This window comes from Mytilus edulis, chromosome 4 (assembly GCF_963676685.1).
Source record: "Mytilus edulis chromosome 4, xbMytEdul2.2, whole genome shotgun sequence".
NCBI lineage: Eukaryota > Metazoa > Mollusca > Bivalvia > Mytilida > Mytilidae > Mytilus > Mytilus edulis.
The window spans coordinates 45,209,396-45,229,084 of record NC_092347.1 but is presented as its reverse complement, the minus strand read 5'-3'; the positions used below and the strand labels follow the sequence as shown (position 1 = coordinate 45,229,084).

The following is a 19,689-nucleotide window of genomic DNA, read 5'->3' as shown; positions in this document are numbered from 1 at the left end:
GGACTTTAAGTAAACTATGCATACTGTAAACTGTTAATTTATGCTGAGTCATCATATTTAAGGCCCAGGATTCTATCAATCTTCATTAAATATTTATAAAACTTCTTATTTGAGTTAATTTGTTTAAAATCTGTGAAATAAAGCAAATTTGGTTAAATTCTGAATGTTCCCCTTTTTCACCCTATATAGGTTGCATTTCTGTAAATATTGACAATGCAATTTCCCATAGGAACTCCTTTTACGGCTAAAACTGTACCACTTTTACTATGAAGTTTTGAAAAAAATCTTAACCTAGAATTGAAAGTTCATATGCACCACAATTTTCATAAAAAAACCAAGTAAATAGAAAAATGAAGATTGAATCTTCCAAAAATACGACAATGAACTCATGTGATTGAGTAAACTAGTTTAAGTTGGTACTCCAGGAATGTATTCACAAAGCAACATTTAAACCAATTTTACACCTAGCCCCCTTTAGTCTGCTGTACGTATCCGTATCAAAATGTAGAAATAATTTGTGATCACTATTATCACCGGCATTGTTTTATTATTGCCTTTCTCGGCGCTATCATTATACGAGTGGATTTTCTTGTGTTTACGTTCATTTGGGATCCCACTGAGTAGTGAAACCGTAATGTGACTCAGTGTAGGTATAAATTCGGCGATAAGTGTCGTTTATTGCTATCACGTTTGGAGAAAACAGAGAAAAAAGTTTAAAATACTGAGCTCTGAGGAAAATTCAAAACGGAAAGTCCCTAATAAAATGGCAAAATCAGAATCACAAACACATCAAACAAATGGACAACAACTGTCATATTCCTGATTTGGTACAGGCATGTAGATGACAACATCAGATATGGCACAAGAATTATGGTATTTTTACCTATAATATGTTTGTTATTTTTAATTATTTATTAACATTTATATATCTGTACTTCATCACCATATGCATAATTATATATTCATTTATTTAAGTTATCAATGGAAAAGTGATCAACGACCAGTTGAAACTACCTATTGGTAGAGAATTGCAAAACAGCACTGTTCCTACACCCACTCAACCTCCCCTATGGAAATTAGACAGGATATACGACGTCAACGTAACAGAGGTTTTTAAGGTTAGCCAAAACAGAAGTCATTTAAGAAATGACAGACGGTAGAAAATAGTTCCTTATACAAGTATTTTTTTTTGGCTTTATTTACAGTACCGTATGGTCTTTGTGTGTATAAATTAAATTTGTCATCATGTCTTTATTCATACTGTGATGAAATACCAAACGTACATTTAAACAAAACGGTTGAACAAAGGGTAAGCCTATACAAATCATTACCCATACAAGATGGATTAAATATTTCTGAAAGTACATTGATACACCCCTGAAAATCCATACACATTGTTGCAGTGATAAAGGAGAGGCTATCTCCCACTTCTTGAAATATTTGATTTGGTATGCATATATAAATAATCGTTACCATGCAGTAAACTATTGCAAGTTCAGAACTGAAGATGGTAATGTTAACTTATACACCACCTTAATTAAAAATAAAGGAATCAAATAAATTTGTTCAGTGATATTTACTCAAAATCACCAACTCATTGCAATTGCAATAACGTTGTTCTATTTACATACATAATAAGAATCATTGCCCTAATTTTGCAATGCATAGTAGTCTAGTATATCATCTTATTTATAATATAAGTAAATTAATTTGAAAATATGAATAGAACATTATTGCGTAAACCCCTGAGGGTTTACGCAGTATATATTGGACGAGTGATGTAGTCTTTCGGAACACCGGATGTTATTCGGAACACTTCTGTTCTTTCCATGACCACCTTTCAAATACATGCGCAATAGCTATGACCACTTTTCAAATGCATGCGCAATAGCTTACTAATCTGTTGAATATGCATTAGCATTTGCTATAGAGATATTTTACGTATGATCTGAAATTTATATAATACTTTCTTGCACACGATTACAAGCTGCTAATATTAACCTACATGCGTAGTATTTTAATTAGTCAAACGATGTAACAAGCTGTGCTAGATATGAGATAAGATTTCATGTAAACAATGCGCTTTATATTCTGAACGAGAATAATTAAAAATAAAATCTTTAGAAAGAGTTTTAGTAGCATTTTCTTTACGTTAAGTGAAGATGTACATGTTGTTTATACTGAAATTAAAAGGAAGTCTTTCTTGCATATGATTAAATTACAGTTTTTTTTTTTTTGTTAAATGTTGCAACTTTTATAAAAAAAAAATGGTTATTAAAAATAAAATTAAATAGATATTAAAAATGAAAAAATAAAAATTTTTTGAACGAGAACACTTAAAAATAAAATCTTTAAAAAAAGTATTAGCACTTTTTGAAATTTTACGTCTAGGATAGACCAAGGACATGGGAATCATAAATACGTGCCTCAAATAGGTGTAAAAACGAGGATGCAAATTTAAAGTTATTTTCTTTGTTTAAATATTGCAACATTATTTACTTTTTTTTATAAACAAGGAGGTCACATAATAACCTCTGAATCCTTTTCGTCATTAAAATGCGACTGATAAGTATAGATATTCAATATGAAAAGGGGGGAAATAACCGTGAATGAAATCTAAATCTAAAATTTGTTTTAAAAAAATACACATTTGACCATGCAGATGTAAGAAATGATACTTCAAGCAATGAAACTACGAATTAAATGTGCCACTTTCATTACGACTGATAACCTAAAAATGAATCATGCATGCATTTTTAGCAGACTTAACCAGGTCGGCGATAAGATATCGAATATAAAAAAGAAGATATGGTTTGGTGTCAATGAGACAACTATCTACAAGAAACCAAAATAACACAGAAGTACAAACTATGGGTCTCCGTACGGCTTTCAACAACAGACAAAGCACGTACCGCATAGTCGGCTATAAAAGGCCCCGAAAAGACAATGTAAAATAATCAGTCAAAAAAGAAAATTAACAAAGTCCGTATCATCGTATGCGTAACTTAGTTGCTCACCAGAGGAACGCTACGCAAGCATTTAAACCCGCGTTCCATAAGTCTGAAGAACGTCGAAAAGCAAAGGTATACGCTTGGTGAACGCTTTTCCTTCAGGAAAATTTTAATGGAACATAAAAAATTTCATTCAGCTCAAGCGTTTGTCAAGCGTATACCTGTAAACTGCACGTACATAATATACACTAGCTTTGCACGAGCGTTGAAAACGCTACAGATAAGTTTGAGACACGTGAAGGGCACATTGCATACAAAAATACTCGTCGCCTTAAAGCTTTCATTTAGGAGAAGAAGTCCGATACGGGTGAAACTTCATCAAACCTACAGAAGATATTACACCCTCTCCAACCATGCAACATGGGACAAGACATAGAAGTACAGGAACTACTCCCATTAGTTTGAGCTGTACAAGATCTACAAAAATATCCCGCCTGCCTCAAAGGTGCATAGGATCGACCATGGTCCAGCACTAATGATACAAGTATCAACCAGAGTTACAATGACGTGGTAGTAAGTCTTTAAAGGCCACCGAGCGGCCTCCAAAAATGAAAAAAAACTCTATTTAGTCGGCTATTAAATGCCCCGACCATTAAGATTTAAAAACAAAAATCAAACAAAACTAAATAGCCTTATTGATAACAAAATAATTTACGAAAAAAACTTGACCGACATGAATTATGAACAACAACCAGTGTACTACATGTTCCTGGCTTTAGAATGGACATTGGTATATAAACAATGTGGTGGCCATAAACCCAACCCTCCCTAATGAACCAAACCATAAGGACAACACATCGCAAGAAAAAAACTGTAAAATATCAGTTGCAATTCGCGTCCCTAAAAATATGGGTAAGGTGCACAATAATCACTTACATAAAAACAATAGACACAAATCACTGAAATAATCGCACTTACCGAAAGCTATTTCAAAGCTAGTGAACATGTAGACGAACCAGTGGGCATAGACGGACTGGTAAACATGTAAACAGACGGGCGAATGTGACAGACGTATTGACAAACATTCACATATAGACAGACCTGCAGTCGGGAATGTAGAAAGACTAGGAGAAACGCATAGGTACGCTTTACGCACACCCAATACACGTTTTAGGTCGTTGTGCACACGATACAGATATGATTGACAGGTTGAATGCATCAAATTTACTAGCGTATTGGTAGCGTGCATGATTTTTTTTACCACGGACGACGTACGTCGGATCTATACGTTGATGTGTGAAGCCGGTATTACATTAGGTAAACAGGCAATGTCAGTTTCTAATTCTTATGCACAACAAAAGTAATATAAAACAATACATCTTTATTAAACAATTATCTAATATATATATAATGCCAAACAAGCATTTGGGTTTACGATTGCATTTCTTTTTTTAAAGAAAGCAACTTGTTAAGTTCATTTGCCAAGAGATGCAAATCCAACTTAGTATTATTGTTGTTTGTGTTAAATGTTAGACATGTTAGATATGTTATATGGTGTTGCCTTGGAGATTGCCACTCAAGTCTTATTAATAGACATTAACACGACCGCATGCATTTTCCGATAAACGAAAACCTAAATTGTATAGACTTACACACTTAATTGATCTAGATCTAGGAAACTAGTTTTCTTTTGAACTTTTTATTTCATGAAGAGGAGGGCCTATTGAATCTGAATCTATTTTACATCACGACCAATTTCAAAACGTTCTTGAACTCAATATTTACTAAATTCCCACTATTTCACAACGTTGTACAAGAACGTTGCATTTTTACTTACATTTGAAAACTTAAAAATGCCAAACGAATGCTCACTCAGAACTACAATTGTGGTAAATTTTGTACTATAGGTATAGATTAATAAAAACAACTGAGAATGAAGAAATAGAATTTCAACATCGATAAACAATTGTATTCATTTTGTCTTTTTATTTCACTGCATCAGGTACCTGTAAACGTAGTATTAAATCCAGGCGATGTTAGAGCAGCAGGTTCACTTTGTGGAGGATATCTACCATTAGACACTGAACTTACAATAACAGGTGGTATATTGTTTTTTTTTGTGGTTTAAATTCATTAATCATTGCATGTATGTAGATTTTTTTCACAAACAAGCGTAACTACATACATTTATATGCATTTTAAAAAGGATGTCGGCTCGAAAAAGGAGTAATGGCTCGCCAGAGTGAGGCCCCTCATGGGGGGGTCCTAGTAATCACTTAATCACCATTTTTTTGCCAATATAATCACATAATCATTAAATATTTGCTTATCTTTAGTAATCAAATAATCATAAACTAAAAATACTGTCCTAGGTAATCAAATAATCATGAAATATTTGGCTTAATAATCTAATAATCATTAAAAAAACGGCCAAGTAATCACATAATCAAAAACCCCATGAGGGCCCTCCAGAGTTATTGATGTCTAAAAATACTAAAACAACAAACTGGGACAAAATGTTGACGCCGTCGACGACGGAATATAGGATAGCTATATCTCGCTCTGTCGACATAAATGCCGCAGACTCGACAAAAATACAGATCAGACGAACATAAATACTGGTATCTGAAGATCTAAGACTGCGAGAACGTGTTGCAAGTCAGTTGAGATACCAACACATCGTATCGAACAACCAATTCAAAACAGTGTTCGTAAAATTTCTGAAGCATCGATATCAGTCGTTCTCCCTCATTATTGTTTTTTGTAAGATTCACTTCCTTGTAAACAATGTCTGTAAATGGCATGGACATGTACTACGTGCAGAACTCTATAAATCTGTCACCTTTAATAAGACAATATTTCTGAACAATAATTCTTTGTCTGAATGAATTCGACAAGTTCACCAAACATGAATCCTGATGGCCGCAAGCGAAAAACGAATATCACGAGAACAAAATATTATTTTCGTGAATTAATAAACGATAGGACATATATACAATAGCAAATATTTTTTACTAGTACAACCAGTGTAGATTGAACCAAAAACAGTCCTAGCACAATTATATAGCATATCTGTGTGGACAATGCTTAAAACGGTCCTTAATTACCCTCCGTCTTGTTGCACAGAATGTGGATTTGATTTGATTAAAGCAGAAAACTAAAAAAAAACATTTGCCTCTCCGAAAGTTTTGTTCGTTATAGTATCTGTTCATATGTATACAAAATGCCGTCAAATTCGTCATTCCGAACGGTGTGTGCGATATAAGCACATTTTAACAAAACCTTTCTTTAAATGTATGCATACAGATATTTAAAATTTTGTGATGTACTGTACGTCTTGATAACCTTCTATTTTTGTACTGTATAAAATTTTAAAAAAAAACTTAATTAACGAAAAATCATTGAAGTCACTTATGTCTAGTATATAAGTCAAACGTTCTTTATGAATATTTACGTTTCAGGTGGAGTTAATGACCATGGCCAGTTAACATTTGGTTTATGCAGCCACAAAGAACAAGGGCGAACATCTTATCAGTTAAAAGGTTTGAGAGGCGGTTACTCTTGTGAATGTTTAGTAAGTAGTATACGTAGATAGTGAAATTACTTATAACATATATTTCTAAAATCCAAAACCCAATTGATTATTAGAAAGAAAGAAAAAAGACAATATGGTTTCAAAACCCTCAGGTAGTGTTATCGGAGCTAAATTTTGCCATTCTTTTAAAGTCCTTTGTGGTTATTTAGATCCAAAACATTTATAGATATTCCTATATATCTTACCTTCAAATGTCTAGATTGGGAGTTAATGATTGAAGGTCTAGAAATGCGCATCGGATGTACAAAGCTATTTAACTCGGCTTTCATTGTAAACAAATACTGTTTTCATACCTGTCAATCTGTGACGATGAAAATGCAGGTCATGACCTGCATTGAAGAATAAAATCTCAGGTCATAAAGCGTACGAACTTTTTCGAGCTGAATTTCAGTTTTTATGGGACATTTTCTTATAATGTATATCAAAGATACCAAAACATCAATGCATGTTCACTTAATTTGATAAGTCATTTTGAATCTTATTAAATATTATTTCATTGCACTTTTAAAGTTTTTATAAATTTGTGTAACTCAGTCTTATGTGCTTTACTTTTTGAGAGAAAATACTACAATCATCAAACACTAGAATATAATGTAATTCTTAAATGTTTAAGACTATTGACTATGTAGCCTTTAACCATACTAGCTATTTTTCATTAATCAAGGAAATTAGACTATGATAAAATATCGTAATACAGTTAAAGGAAGTATAAATGTAAAAAATAATTTTCAACTTTTTTTTAAAAATTGTATAAAGGTATAAAAATAATAAAATGTTCTTTTTCAATATGTATTTGATTTTTTTATTTTTATGATTTAATCTTTTTCACCCATAAAACGTAAATATAAGGAATAATTTTGAATGGTGACAAATAAGGGGAAGTAACTCTAGTTCAGTTTGTAAACCAATGGTGCAATTTATTTACGACCTAAAGCTAAGGTAATTGGTGTTAATTAACAGTGTGTTTGACACCCAAGCTGTCAAGTGAAATTAAGTAATGGGTCACTTAATTTGCCAGTTCAGGCGCGGATCCAGAGGGGGGGTTCCGGGGGTTGGAACCCCCCCCCCCCTTTTTGACCGATCAATGCATTTGAATGGGGGCATATAGCTGGAACCCCCCCCCCCCCCTTTACTCTGGGTTGGGAACCCCCCTTTTTAAAATGGCTGGATCCGCCCCTGCAGTTTACATAGCTAGATGAACTTCCTGTTCATGGAAGAATTACGAATTTGCCGGTATTTCAAAGGAATATTACTTATGAAATCAATCTCAAGGCTTAGAAATACGGGTGAAATCGGGTCATTTTCGGAATTCCCGGGTTATTTCAATGACCCGGCGGGTGTTCTGGATGATCCCTCAGAATTGTTTTCTTTATTGTCTCGGAATATATTTTTTTTCTTAAAGCGAACGGGGTAATCTAACAATAAATACATAAGATTGTTTTCAAAATACTGTTTATGTACGTCCCAGTTCACTTACGAGTCCTTTTATTGGTGATAGTTTAAAAATGTCGATAATGGTAGGTGTGTTATCCGGTGACGGTGACCCCCTGCTCTTCGTCAATCAAGCACTTGGGATATAAACCTCATAAATACAATTACTGATGTCAACATGTCACTTAAATACCGTTTATTATATCTCTTTTCTATGTTTTAAAGATAATTAGTGGAGTAAAGCTACTTTCATATTATTTGATTGAATGATAAATTTTTTGTGTTAAACGCGATTTTAGTTCACTTTATATCATCGTGAATGTCTTGTTTTGTCGGTCGTGGAACGATCAACTTGATGAATTGATATTTGCTTGTGAAAAAAGGCAGATCCTACTTTATGGTATATTGCTTTTGGAGAAAACACACTGAAACCCAATGTAAATTTAAAAAAAACCAGTGGAGGCCATAAACCTGACAAAAATAAACGCTTTACTATATCAACCAATGGGATCTTACGGCTAGAAAACAATATTAGTTCTCCTAACTTTAAACAGACATTTGGTGAAGAAAATTGTGGTTTAAACCTGATTATTTAGCTAGCTGTACTTCCCACTTATATATGATAAGTGTTCAAAGTTCCGTTATATGTGCGTGAAACATAAACATTTAAGCAAACAGTACTTTAAATACGAGAAATGCGGATATATTTAATATGCATGCCATTTCGAAAACCTCCATCGGGTCTGCTTTATTATCAATTGCATTGCCGTACAGATAGTCCGTGATATATTGTGAAAAGAGAATGCGAAATATATATGATACATGTTTTACCTTTATTTATTCCTGCCGCTATTCTTCCATTCATTTTCATCGAATATTATTTATAATCAGTCTATACTTCTATCCTAGACGAACTTCAAGATATTTTTCTTGTGATAAATGTACGCATGTTTTTTTCTTTGTTGCTTGATTATTCTACATTTTAATTATTTTTAATTTAATGTTGTAAAGGTAAATTAAAATTTAATAACTAAAAGATTATGTTTTTTGTAATTTTTACAGACAGAAAGCCGTTCGTTCAAAAAACTACAATGTTTGCTTAATACACTTCCTGGATACAACACAGACTGCCTACTGAAATATGGTGTATGTAAAAAGGTACAAAACCAGACATGTGAATGGGAGGTAGGAATACATGACGCCTGTGTCTACAATCCAGTGATTGGTTAATTTGATAAACTAATATCTTCTAAACTTGTTTTTTGTTTCAAGGGAATATGTTTATTTCACAGTCTTATAAATACAAATATTTCGGAGGTCAAGTTGATGAATTTCGTTGTCACCGTTTTGGAGAATCGTGAACGAATGAAAAATGGCGTTTCCAGTCGAGTCAGTGCCTTAACTCTTGAAACATTCAAATTTAAATATGTTGTTACTGATGACAAAATGGAGGTCATCTTCAATATTGGCGAAAATGTCTGGACATAATAAAATGTTGAAATATTCGGTTAACAGTCATTCTGACAGCTCTGGTTTTTTACACTGATTTCACATGTGGAGCAGGATCTGCTTACCCTTCCAGAGCACCTGAGATCACCGCTAGTTTTTTGTGGGGTTCGTGTTGCTTATTGTTTAGTTTTCTATGTTGTGCCATGTGTTATATTGCTTGTTTGTGTGTCTTCTTTCATTTTTGGTCAGGTGTTGTCAGTTTATTTTCGATTTATGAGTTTGACTGTCCCTCTGGTATCTTTCGTCCCTCTTTGATAGATGATTTTTTTAAACCAACTACTCTTACCTAGACCTCTTTATATGTCTTTCTGTAGCCCTATAAAACCTTATACCGTTCATGTGTATATGTTTATTCTCATTAATTTGTTTTTTTTTAACATGCTGAATAAATTATTGTTGAAATGTTTTCTCTGACTTATTACATATGTTGCTGGTCCTATTTGAATAAAATAGTATACATATTCAGCATCAGAGTACACAAGTGGAATCAAGCACTCAATGTGCTTATATTTAGCAAAAAGGGACCGAAATTATTAACTGCTATTAGTGTTTCATTTTCACAATTATACACTAAAGACTCACCTACATGTTGCAATTGAAAATAGACGCTCTGAAATAGCTTTAACATTAATTAACAAAGGGACAGAGTTAAATTTTGCTGATCAGTCATTAAATTTTGCTGATCAGTCAGTTAGTACTATATCCATGATAATATCAGAGACATATATACACATATGTGTATATATATGTCTCTGATAATATCAAAGAAATTCAACAAAAATTTGTCCATACATTAAATGTATGGACAAATTTTTGTTGAATTTCTTTGATATTATCAGAGACATATGATTTATTATATAAACAGTTAATTTCTACCAACATATAGAAATCCTTTTATAAGTTTGTTAATTGAGTTGTCAGTGTCTAAATAAGATGTTTAATTGTAATTTTCCTTAGTGATAGGTCGAAAGAGTGGTATAACTCTAATGCTAATAATAAAGGCACTTCTATTTATAGCAACATGTTCATTTTAGATTCATAAACATTGTATAGACAATCCCATTACCAGTAGCTTTGATATAAAACTATAGACAAAGCATGTGCAATTACACATTTCAGAATTTGTGTCATTGAAACACCTTCAAACAGATTTTGTATGTGTGTGTTTGTCCTGCTGATAGAGAATTAAATAAACGTAATTAATTTGTTTAAAATACGGAATTGCTACCAAATTTAACAATAAACATCAGCTTTACATTAACACTGATGATGGTCCGCGTCCCTTACATCTATTGAATATGTATACACTAAACTAAATATTCAATTATTTTTAACCGGTTCTATATACCGTCAAAACAAAACCTCGCTGACGCACCTCCACATTCTTAAACACAGCGTGATGCAACACCTACGAAAGCAATATGGCAGACTATTCAAGAGCATTTCGGAGGAAATTCTGGACATACTTTAGACTCATGGCTTTGGACTCAAATAGCATGAAAGACAAAAAGGAAATATTTTAAAACATTTTACACATTTTCAATCTCCTTTGTCCTCGGGTATAAATGTTTGCATACAGGAGATCATTAATGTCCTAGTATTTTAAATAAATTTTGAAGTTTTATGTTATTATCTTAAATATGAGTATAGTTAGAAATAAACTTTAAACAGTAATAATGTTCAGCAAATTAAGATCAACAAATAAGTCCGTATGACCAAAATTGTCAATTGACCAATTAAGAAGTAATTACCCTTTAAAGTCTGTGCCTGTTCCAAATCAGGAGCCTGTATTTTAGTGGCTGTTGTGTTTTTTTTTATGTCTGTCATATTTGTTTTTCGTTAATTAATAGTTTTGATTAAGCTTTTAGTTTTTTAAATTGAGTTGTTTCATATTTTTCATGCTGGGGCTTGTTATAGCCGATTATTACGGTATTGGTTTTCTCATTGTTGAAGGCGGTACGGTACGGTTGCTAATAATTGATAACACCCACTTTATTTGAATTTGGGTGGATAGTTGTCTCATTGGCATTCATACCACATCTTCTTATTCTGAGCAAAAAATAAATGAGACAGGGTTCTGTGAAAAAACGCAAATTCTCTGTGATGATGATGTATATCATATTATTTATTTGTCAGTGTACTACATGTATATGCCCCTTTGGGCATTTGACATTTAGCGTTGCTAGATGTATGTGCACCCACTAATTTCGGTTTTTACTGCTTTTTGTTTGTTTTGGTTTAGGGATCTATTTACGATCGATATATGTGTGTCTGACAATGACTATGATGTATGTTGGTTTTTTTGCTATTAGGTATTTTGACATATAGCTCTTTTTAAACGGTTTCAGTACTTATACATCTTCGGATTTCAAATGTTTGGCTTTGAGCGTTCCTGGTGAAGGTAAATCCAGAAAAGCGATTCGGACGCAAACAATTATTAAACGTGTTGTTTTCAATTTTTTTTCACAAATTAGCCGCTGGATCACAAAAATTGCCAAGTCAAATAATGTCTGTTTGAGTTGCTCAACCAATTTGGTAAAAGATCGGAACATTAACATCTATAATACATGCAATTGGGAGGTATGGCAAGCTATAAAACGAGGTTTAACCAACCATTGATATATGGTTGCTGTTCACAAGGAAGCTATAGAACCAAGTGGTGAAATTGAAATCACTCCTACGAAAATTTTACTGATGGAATTATCAAAAGAGACCACAAACTTTCATATAAGTACAACAATAATTATTTGTTATATCAGAAAAGTGAATAATGTAGGGAAATTTTGGTATCTTCCTTTAAACAAACTTGTTAATGCAGGTTGGTCGTTTTGAATGTTCTCTGTCGTAGTGATTTAATATTGTTTGTATATAATATTAAGTTTACCTGTGCTGTATTGTGCTGTGAATTTTGCTTAATATATGGAAGCTATCTTGCACAGCTATATTGGACACGACTTGAAAAGAAAAAAACAATTTTAATAAAGATTTTTTTTTATTATTTTCATGAATTTAAAATCAATATTGAGATCAAAGACAGATATTTGTCATTTGCAACTGACGTAAAAAAAAAAAAAAAAAAGTACAAATCTATGAAAATTGTTAATGCAACATAAAATGGGTTTATATATGGAGAGAAAAAAAAATTAGAAATATCAGTACACTTGAAAAACATATACACCTGAACATAAACTGCAGAAAAAATGGGAAATTATGGCAAAAATGAGCAACCCACTGTATGTATTGAGATAAAACTGACACATATACATGAACTAGTAGCTAAAATTTAAAATAACAAATTCTTCAATGTCTAAATCACTTCTTTGCACATATCAAATATCTGAACACATCCTGTACTATTTTGCAAATTGTGTTTTTCTTTTCTTCTTTCTTTTCAATTCCCTTTCGATCATCTCTAAAATCTACGACAACAACTTTATTCTTCTGCATGGCAATGTCCATATGTTCAAGTATAGCTACCACGTTATTTTCTTCTTTTGTTTCTCCTTTCTTCTTAATTCCTAAAAAAAGGTGGATATAGATTTAAAAAAAGGACATCAATCAAATAGAGTGTGAGGGATTTTTATACCTATACAGTAATAAAAACAGATATTTTATTCTCAAATTAGTACTATATAGATAGATTTTTTCTATCTGGCCTATCAATTTCTATCTAAAAACAATTTAACATTTTGAATAATCATATCAGAAAACAATCCAAGCATAATAATCAGTAGGTTGTAGAAAATACCTTTCTCTAATTTCTTTCTGTCTTTCATTTCTTTCATTTCCAGACTTGCTCGCTCCTTTTGTTCCCTTTTCACTTTCTTTTTGTTTTCCTTCTCTTCCTTTTCCAGCTGTTTCCTGCTTTCCTTTTTGTATTGTTTCATCCTCCTATTGGCTACCTTTAGGTATTTCTTAAAGATCATTTCTTCTTCCCTTACCCTTTTCTTCTCCAATTTCGTTTCTTTTTTGGTTTTAAGTATCTCTTCTTTTTCAATCTGTTCATTTTGTTTTTGTAATAAACTCGGCTGATTTGTCTCCTGAAATGTAAGAATGTTAAAGTCACACGTTGTCTTGTGCAGCGAACCTCTAATTGTCTTCTTACGTTTAAAATGTCAGATTTGTTTGTCTTAACTTTATTTGGATTTTATTTACTAGTATGTTCAAAAATTAGATGCTATGAGGGAAATAGACCAACGTTTCTTGTGTATTTTTCGAAAAATTGCGATTTAACGTTTCGCCGGTGTAGTCACCAACTTTATTTTTGAATATCTCTAACATCTGTAACCTGCTATGTATTTATTTGTGTCAGTATAGGTGTACAATATGAGAGTTATACAAAAAAATAATTCTAGAATTCTAGCTGCCGGTCAGTGTTAGGTATCGGAGAGTTGTGGTCAGACAATAGATTTGTTACATGTTGAACTATTATTGTCTACTCTTAACGAAGGGTAGAATACCTTACCTAAAAATGATTTAACAGTTCAGCTAGTAAGCAAGCTAACCAAAGATAAAACCTTTACCTACACACTCAATGCATTTTGCTGTAAACTCTTGTTCAGTGTAACTGTTGGTTGGAGTGTACTAAGATTTAATGTTACGTACCCGATATTTGAAATTGATTAAATTCCTCGTTATAAAGGGATTAACTGCAATTATTTGTCCACGCCTTTTTGGTATCATCAAATCTTAAAAATCAAAACTCATTATTAATGTTCAATAAATGAAATCTGAAAATGTAAATTAAGATATAATTGGAAAAAGACTCCAAAAAGCGGATCACATGTAAAATTGCTAAACTACATTAATATTTCTTGAACAGGGAATTTATCTAGCACTTTTTAGATGCAAACATTTTCAGTTAATTACTACTATAACTACTTCTACAACTAGTACTGAAGCTACATGTACAACGACTGTCATAATTAAATATCGATAAATACTTAACTTATAGAAAATATACAACAGACCGTAAATCTATAAAAAGATACGGGACACCAGACTAAGGTTTAGGTTACCAGACTAAGGTTAAGGTTTCAGGCTAAGGTTAAGGTTACCAGACTACGGTTAAGGTATGCCAGACTAAGCTGTCAATTTTTAAATTGAATATCAGTATTTCTGACTTAGTTGGTTGTGTCGCTAGTTTCTTTACCATCAAAACTTACAAAATGAATCGTATTACGAAATGCAAATCATAGAAATTAACAGTAAACAGATTCTGATTTAAGAATTCAATTGAGGACAATTTGTTTAAGTTAGTGCAGTTGTCAATATACCTGGTGATATAGTGCAAGTGTTCTGGTCTAATAATGTTCTCAAATCGGTCATCTCGTCTGCCTCTGTGCCAGTTTCATCTGCTGTCATCCTTACAATCTCACTGTCCTCTGTACCAGTTTCATCTGCGGTTATCCTTACAATATCACTGTCCTCTGTACCAGTTTCATCTGCTGTTATCCTTACAATCGCACTGTCCTCTGTATCAGTTTCATATGCTGGTATCCTTACAATCTCACTGTCCTCTGTACCAGTTTCATCTGCTGTTATCCTTACAATCCCACTGTCCTCTGTGCTAGTTTCATTTGATGTTGTCCTTACAATCTCACTATCCTCTGTACCAGTTTCATCTGCTGGTAATATCCTTACAATCTTACTGTCCTCTGTACCAATTTCATCTGCTGTTATCCTTACAATCTCACTGTCCTCTGTACCAGTTTCATATGCTGTTATCCTTACAATCTCACTGTCCTCTGTACCAGTTTCATCTGCTGTTATCCTTACAATCTCACTGTCCTCTGTGCCAGTTTCATTCGATGTTGTCCTTACAATCTCACTGTCCTCTGTACCAGTTTCATCTGATGTTTTCTTTAAATCTTCCTTGAGTAATTCGTTTGTATCTTTTTCTTCCGATTCCTTTATACTCCTTGCGATGCATTCAAACTCATTAAGAGTAAATTTGAATTCGGCAACACTTTGCTTCGCTGGAGAGAATTCTCTGCTAAAAATTGACATTTCTTTTTCATCAAACTTGTCCCCATATCTGTATCTTCCTTCAAGTACAATAGAAAGGGTTATTTTGTAAAAACTGCGTACATACAAAAAACAACAACAACGAAAAACAATTAATGTAAGCGGAATGAGGAAAATTCAAAATGACAACGCAAATTGTCTGGTTTCAAAAAGTATCCACCATTTTCTTTAAAAAACTTTAGCTGGCTAGGGAGAAATATTTTTGAATTTGGAGATTTGCCCGACATGAGGCATTAAGTTGGATTTACATTTCTGATAATTGATACGAAAGACAAGGTGTGCCAGGGACATACACTATAAAAGCTGTGTTAAAGGGTTATATTGTGTCTAACATAACTAAACGGAGACGTTATAGAAAATTTTAAAGTTTTCACTATACCAACAGATAAAGATGCAGCACCGAATGACATGCGCTGTGTCAACTAAATCATTACCTAATTCCTTTGCTAGTTCTGCTTCTCTGGCTTCTGCAACCTTTATAGATTCCTCTAATTGCTCCCACCTTTCAAGTGCCAGTTCGAACTGAGCTACACTTATAATGCCCCTACACAACTTGACAACATCCTGCTGATTCGGCTTGTCATCCTTAAAGTTTGATGACATGTCCATATCTGTATAAAAAAGAATACATCGTTAGAAATTTTTAAAATAAATACGTTGTAGTTGAAAAAAAAACGATCAACACAAAGTTAATAAAACAGTATTGGAGTTAAAAATAATCTAAATAGGAACCCAACAGCCAAAAATATCCGTCTGCTGTACTAACTCTTTTATATTTCAACAAACAAAGAAAGGACAGAAAACCCGAGTTCAAAAAGGTACAAAACACATATATACTCACCACACTTTCTTCCTTTTACTTCGATCGATTTACCGATGAACACAAAATAAAAGCGCTAAAATTAATCGGCTTTGCTGTATCGGCGACAAGTCGACGACAACGTTACCACCGGCTATGTTTATGACGTTAAGAATTGTGTTCGGTGCAGAAGCCAAGTTCTGCCATTTCCATCAACTAAAAATATTTATATGTTACTGTATAAGCTTCAGTCAATTAATTCATTGATTGGTTGTTGGTTTCTTTATGTCCAGTGGCAAGTATTTCATGCGGCTCTTGTGCTGATATTGAACCTAGGGCTGATAATACATGTGATATGAAAAATGCCATGTAATAATCTGATAATATAACGATGACCATAATAGTAATTCATTTCCTCGTGCGAATTAGATTCAAGGGGGGATCAAATCTAGGATCCAATTTAGGATCAAACGGAGTTCTTACCATATGTCCCCATTCAAAAGTATTGATCGTAAAACAAAAAGGGAAAGCAAGATAAATTGGGCAAGAGTCTCTACATAAGGTCCTCCAGGCTGACGAATTGAGTCGAGCAGATCAATATTAAGTATTTCCCTTTCACAGACACCAAGAAAACTTGGACCACACTATCTATACATAAGGCCCACCAGGCTAAATGGAGTCTAGCGATTACTAGACTTGCTTTTGACTTTGGTGATGCAGGTTAAAAATAAAAAACGACAGAAAGACAAACGGACTACAGAGAAAATTAAAGACTAACGACGTTTTCAAACTAACGAATCTTTCTAAACTTGCGTAAAAACTTTTACAGATTCCAGGCTTATAATATTGATGTTAGATGAGCGTTTTGTCTACATAAATCTCTTGTCTCACCAGAAGCATTACAGATGGAAAGCAAAAAATTAAATAAGAAGTTGAAGATCATTAAAAACCAATGCTGCCGAACAATTGTGCCAAAATACGACAAAGAGGGCAATATTGACCTATCAACAGTATGTGTATATGATAAGGCGGAGATTTTCATTTGAGAAGGCAAGCGTTTAACAGTTAAACGCTTAATGAATGGAATTGTGAGTTGAGACACAAATGTACAGCATCGCATCCGAATGTACAGCATCGTATCAAGCAAAAGATATTAAAAAAAACGTTAATAAGTCAGAATTGGTACAACACAGAAGACGACTATTCTGATAACTGTTGATTGGTTTACAGATCTTGTTTTGCTGATCATTTTTTTATATTTTATAATTGTTCTTAAACTAACACAGTTGTTTTTCGAAAACTAAGTATATTAACTCATCATAAAGGACAAAACTCTTTTAAGTAGTTGATGGACGATTTCAACCATGTTGACAAGTTTGTAAATCTCTTGTTTTGTTTAGTCTTTTCTTCTATATAGTTATGGGGGAAATGCCACAAAAATGGTAATAACTCCCATAAGAAGTCGTCGGCGATGATTAAAACCATGTTTATAAATTTGTAAATCTCAGTTGTCATGATGATCATGTCTGCTATTTAAAATTTCTGTTCATCCATTATATTTTTAATTATGATAAGCAAACACACAACGTTGTTTGTTTTCCAGTCGTTCTGTACGTTGATGTAATCAATCGTTTGGTTTTGCTAGTTTCTAATTAAACATTAAGGTTTATTTTGGTTAAAACCGACTTTTTGGGCTACGACTCCAAAAAATCGACTGAAATTATTGAAATATTGATTATTCGCAGATCTTGATAATTTTTGCAATATACAATTTGTCTTCATCTCTTATGGTTTTACCAAAAATTAGTAAATTTAAGAAATCCGCAGACGATTTAAGCCATGTTGGCATATCAGTCGATTTAGACTTTCCGATCATTTTTGTTGAAATAGATTGCCATCAATTTCTGTAGTTATGGACATAAAAAAGCACAAATGATTTTAACTTTTTTTTTCTTTACTCAATAGGATTATGCTAGGTGGGATTCGGATCTTGTAATTACTCCTCGGGATTTGGATTCCTCCACGGATCAGGATACTAGGTGTGCTAAATTCAATCCATTAATCATAAGTTGTTCCCTTTAAACTGTTCTAAAGACAATAAAGAGCTGCGCTATAAGCGCATGATACCCTGTTGCCCTTTAAGTGTTTCTTTATGCTTTAAATGATTTTTTTTTGTACATTAATTGCGCTGTATGTTTTCTCATTTGAATTGTTTTAGATTTGTCATTTCAAAGTCTTTTATAGCTCACTGTGCGATATGGACTTTGCTCATTGTTGAAGGACGTACGGTGACCTATAGTTGTTAATTTTCTTTTAATTTTTGAAAGGTAGCTTGAGTCAACAGATATAAACATTCACCAAAGTTTCATTAAACTTTGTGAATATGTTTATGAGTGATTGTCCGAAAACTGGAAAATACCCCCTTTGTTAAGCATAAAAATTCATAACACGGAAACGTAAAATCAGAGATTTATAAGAATCGAAAGGGAGCTTATGTCTCTAGATATAAACAATTCAACAAAGTTTCATTAAAGAATATGTAAGCATTTTTTGAGTTATTGTCCGAAAACTGGAAAATCTTCCCTCTTTAAAGGATAAAACTTCATAACGTGGAAACGAAAATTCTGAAATTTTTAAAAAATTGAAAGGGAGCTTACATCAATAGAAATAAACAATTTAACAAAGTTTCATAAAAGTTGGTGGAAGCATTTTTAAGTAATTGTCCGTAATCATGATTTAAGATCGGGATCACACAATCACAATGGAAACGAGATGTGCTAATGCTTATACAACTCCATATATCAAATAGCATTGATTCACCATCGGTATTTTGTCTTTAACTGAAATTATGACCAATTGTCACATGCAAACTGTGCAAGAGTTTCAGTCGAAAGAACAGGAGTTAGTGACAGTGCCAACAAATACTCTATGGAAACTGGACGTAACAATTTTGATACAACTGGGTCACGATATAATAAACCTAGTACTAGTAGTGATTGCTTCAAACTGACTCAATCAGAAACCTTAACATGTAACTTGTGCGAAATATAAAAAAGATGTGGTATGATTGCCAATGAGAAAACTCTCCACAAGAGACCAAATGACACAGAAATTAACAACTACAGGTCACCGTACGGCCTTCAACAATGTGCAAAGCCCATACCAAAGGGGCCAAATAATCTCCAAGGAAGTTAGATTTGCCAATTCTAATACAATTTTTCAAATATTAATTACCTACCACCAGTGATACCCCTTAAACTGACCTTATCACATTATTTCCATGTAAACTATGCAAAGGTTTTTGTCAATAGACCATTGACTGTAAGGGTGCGGTTATGCAATCTCTATTGAAATCAGATGTGCCAAAGTTTATACAA

General features: G+C 33.0%; 1 protein-coding gene and 1 long non-coding RNA gene across 2 annotated transcripts; one reads left to right on the top strand and one right to left on the bottom strand.

Moving 5' to 3' along the window:
- The first annotated feature begins 4,988 nt into the window (after positions 1 to 4,988).
- On the top strand, positions 4,989 to 9,370 carry LOC139519763 (uncharacterized). The gene is made up of 3 exons (XR_011663679.1): positions 4,989 to 5,050; positions 6,413 to 6,525; positions 9,040 to 9,370. It is a non-coding gene; the product is annotated as an uncharacterized lncRNA (long non-coding RNA).
- A 3,192-nt stretch (positions 9,371 to 12,562) lies between these two features.
- LOC139519762 (DNA ligase 1-like) lies at positions 12,563 to 16,453 on the bottom strand. Its single transcript, XM_071312015.1, has 6 exons — positions 16,355 to 16,453; positions 15,948 to 16,124; positions 14,763 to 15,533; positions 14,092 to 14,174; positions 13,235 to 13,526; positions 12,563 to 13,004 (listed from the first exon to the last, which is right to left on the bottom strand). The coding sequence occupies exons 2-6, from the start codon at positions 16,120 to 16,122 to the stop codon at positions 12,799 to 12,801; spliced, it is 1,527 nt and encodes a 508-aa protein (XP_071168116.1). The 5' UTR covers positions 16,123 to 16,124; positions 16,355 to 16,453; the 3' UTR covers positions 12,563 to 12,798.
- Between the last annotated feature and the right edge of the window lie 3,236 nt (positions 16,454 to 19,689).

What these genes read in the sequence shown, in the direction of transcription:
- LOC139519762 (XM_071312015.1), bottom strand. Translation starts at nt 16,122, where the DNA reads ATGGACATGTCATCAAACTTTAAGGATGACAAGCCGAATCAGCAGGAT. An exon ending in AGAACTAGCAAAGGAATTAG is followed by an intron (nt 15,534 to 15,947) that starts GTAATGATTTAG and finishes TTGTACTTGAAG; the next exon opens with GAAGATACAGATATGGGGAC. An exon ending in CAGAAAGAAATTAGAGAAAG is followed by an intron (nt 13,005 to 13,234) that starts GTATTTTCTACA and finishes ACCTTTTTTTAG; the next exon opens with GAATTAAGAAGAAAGGAGAA.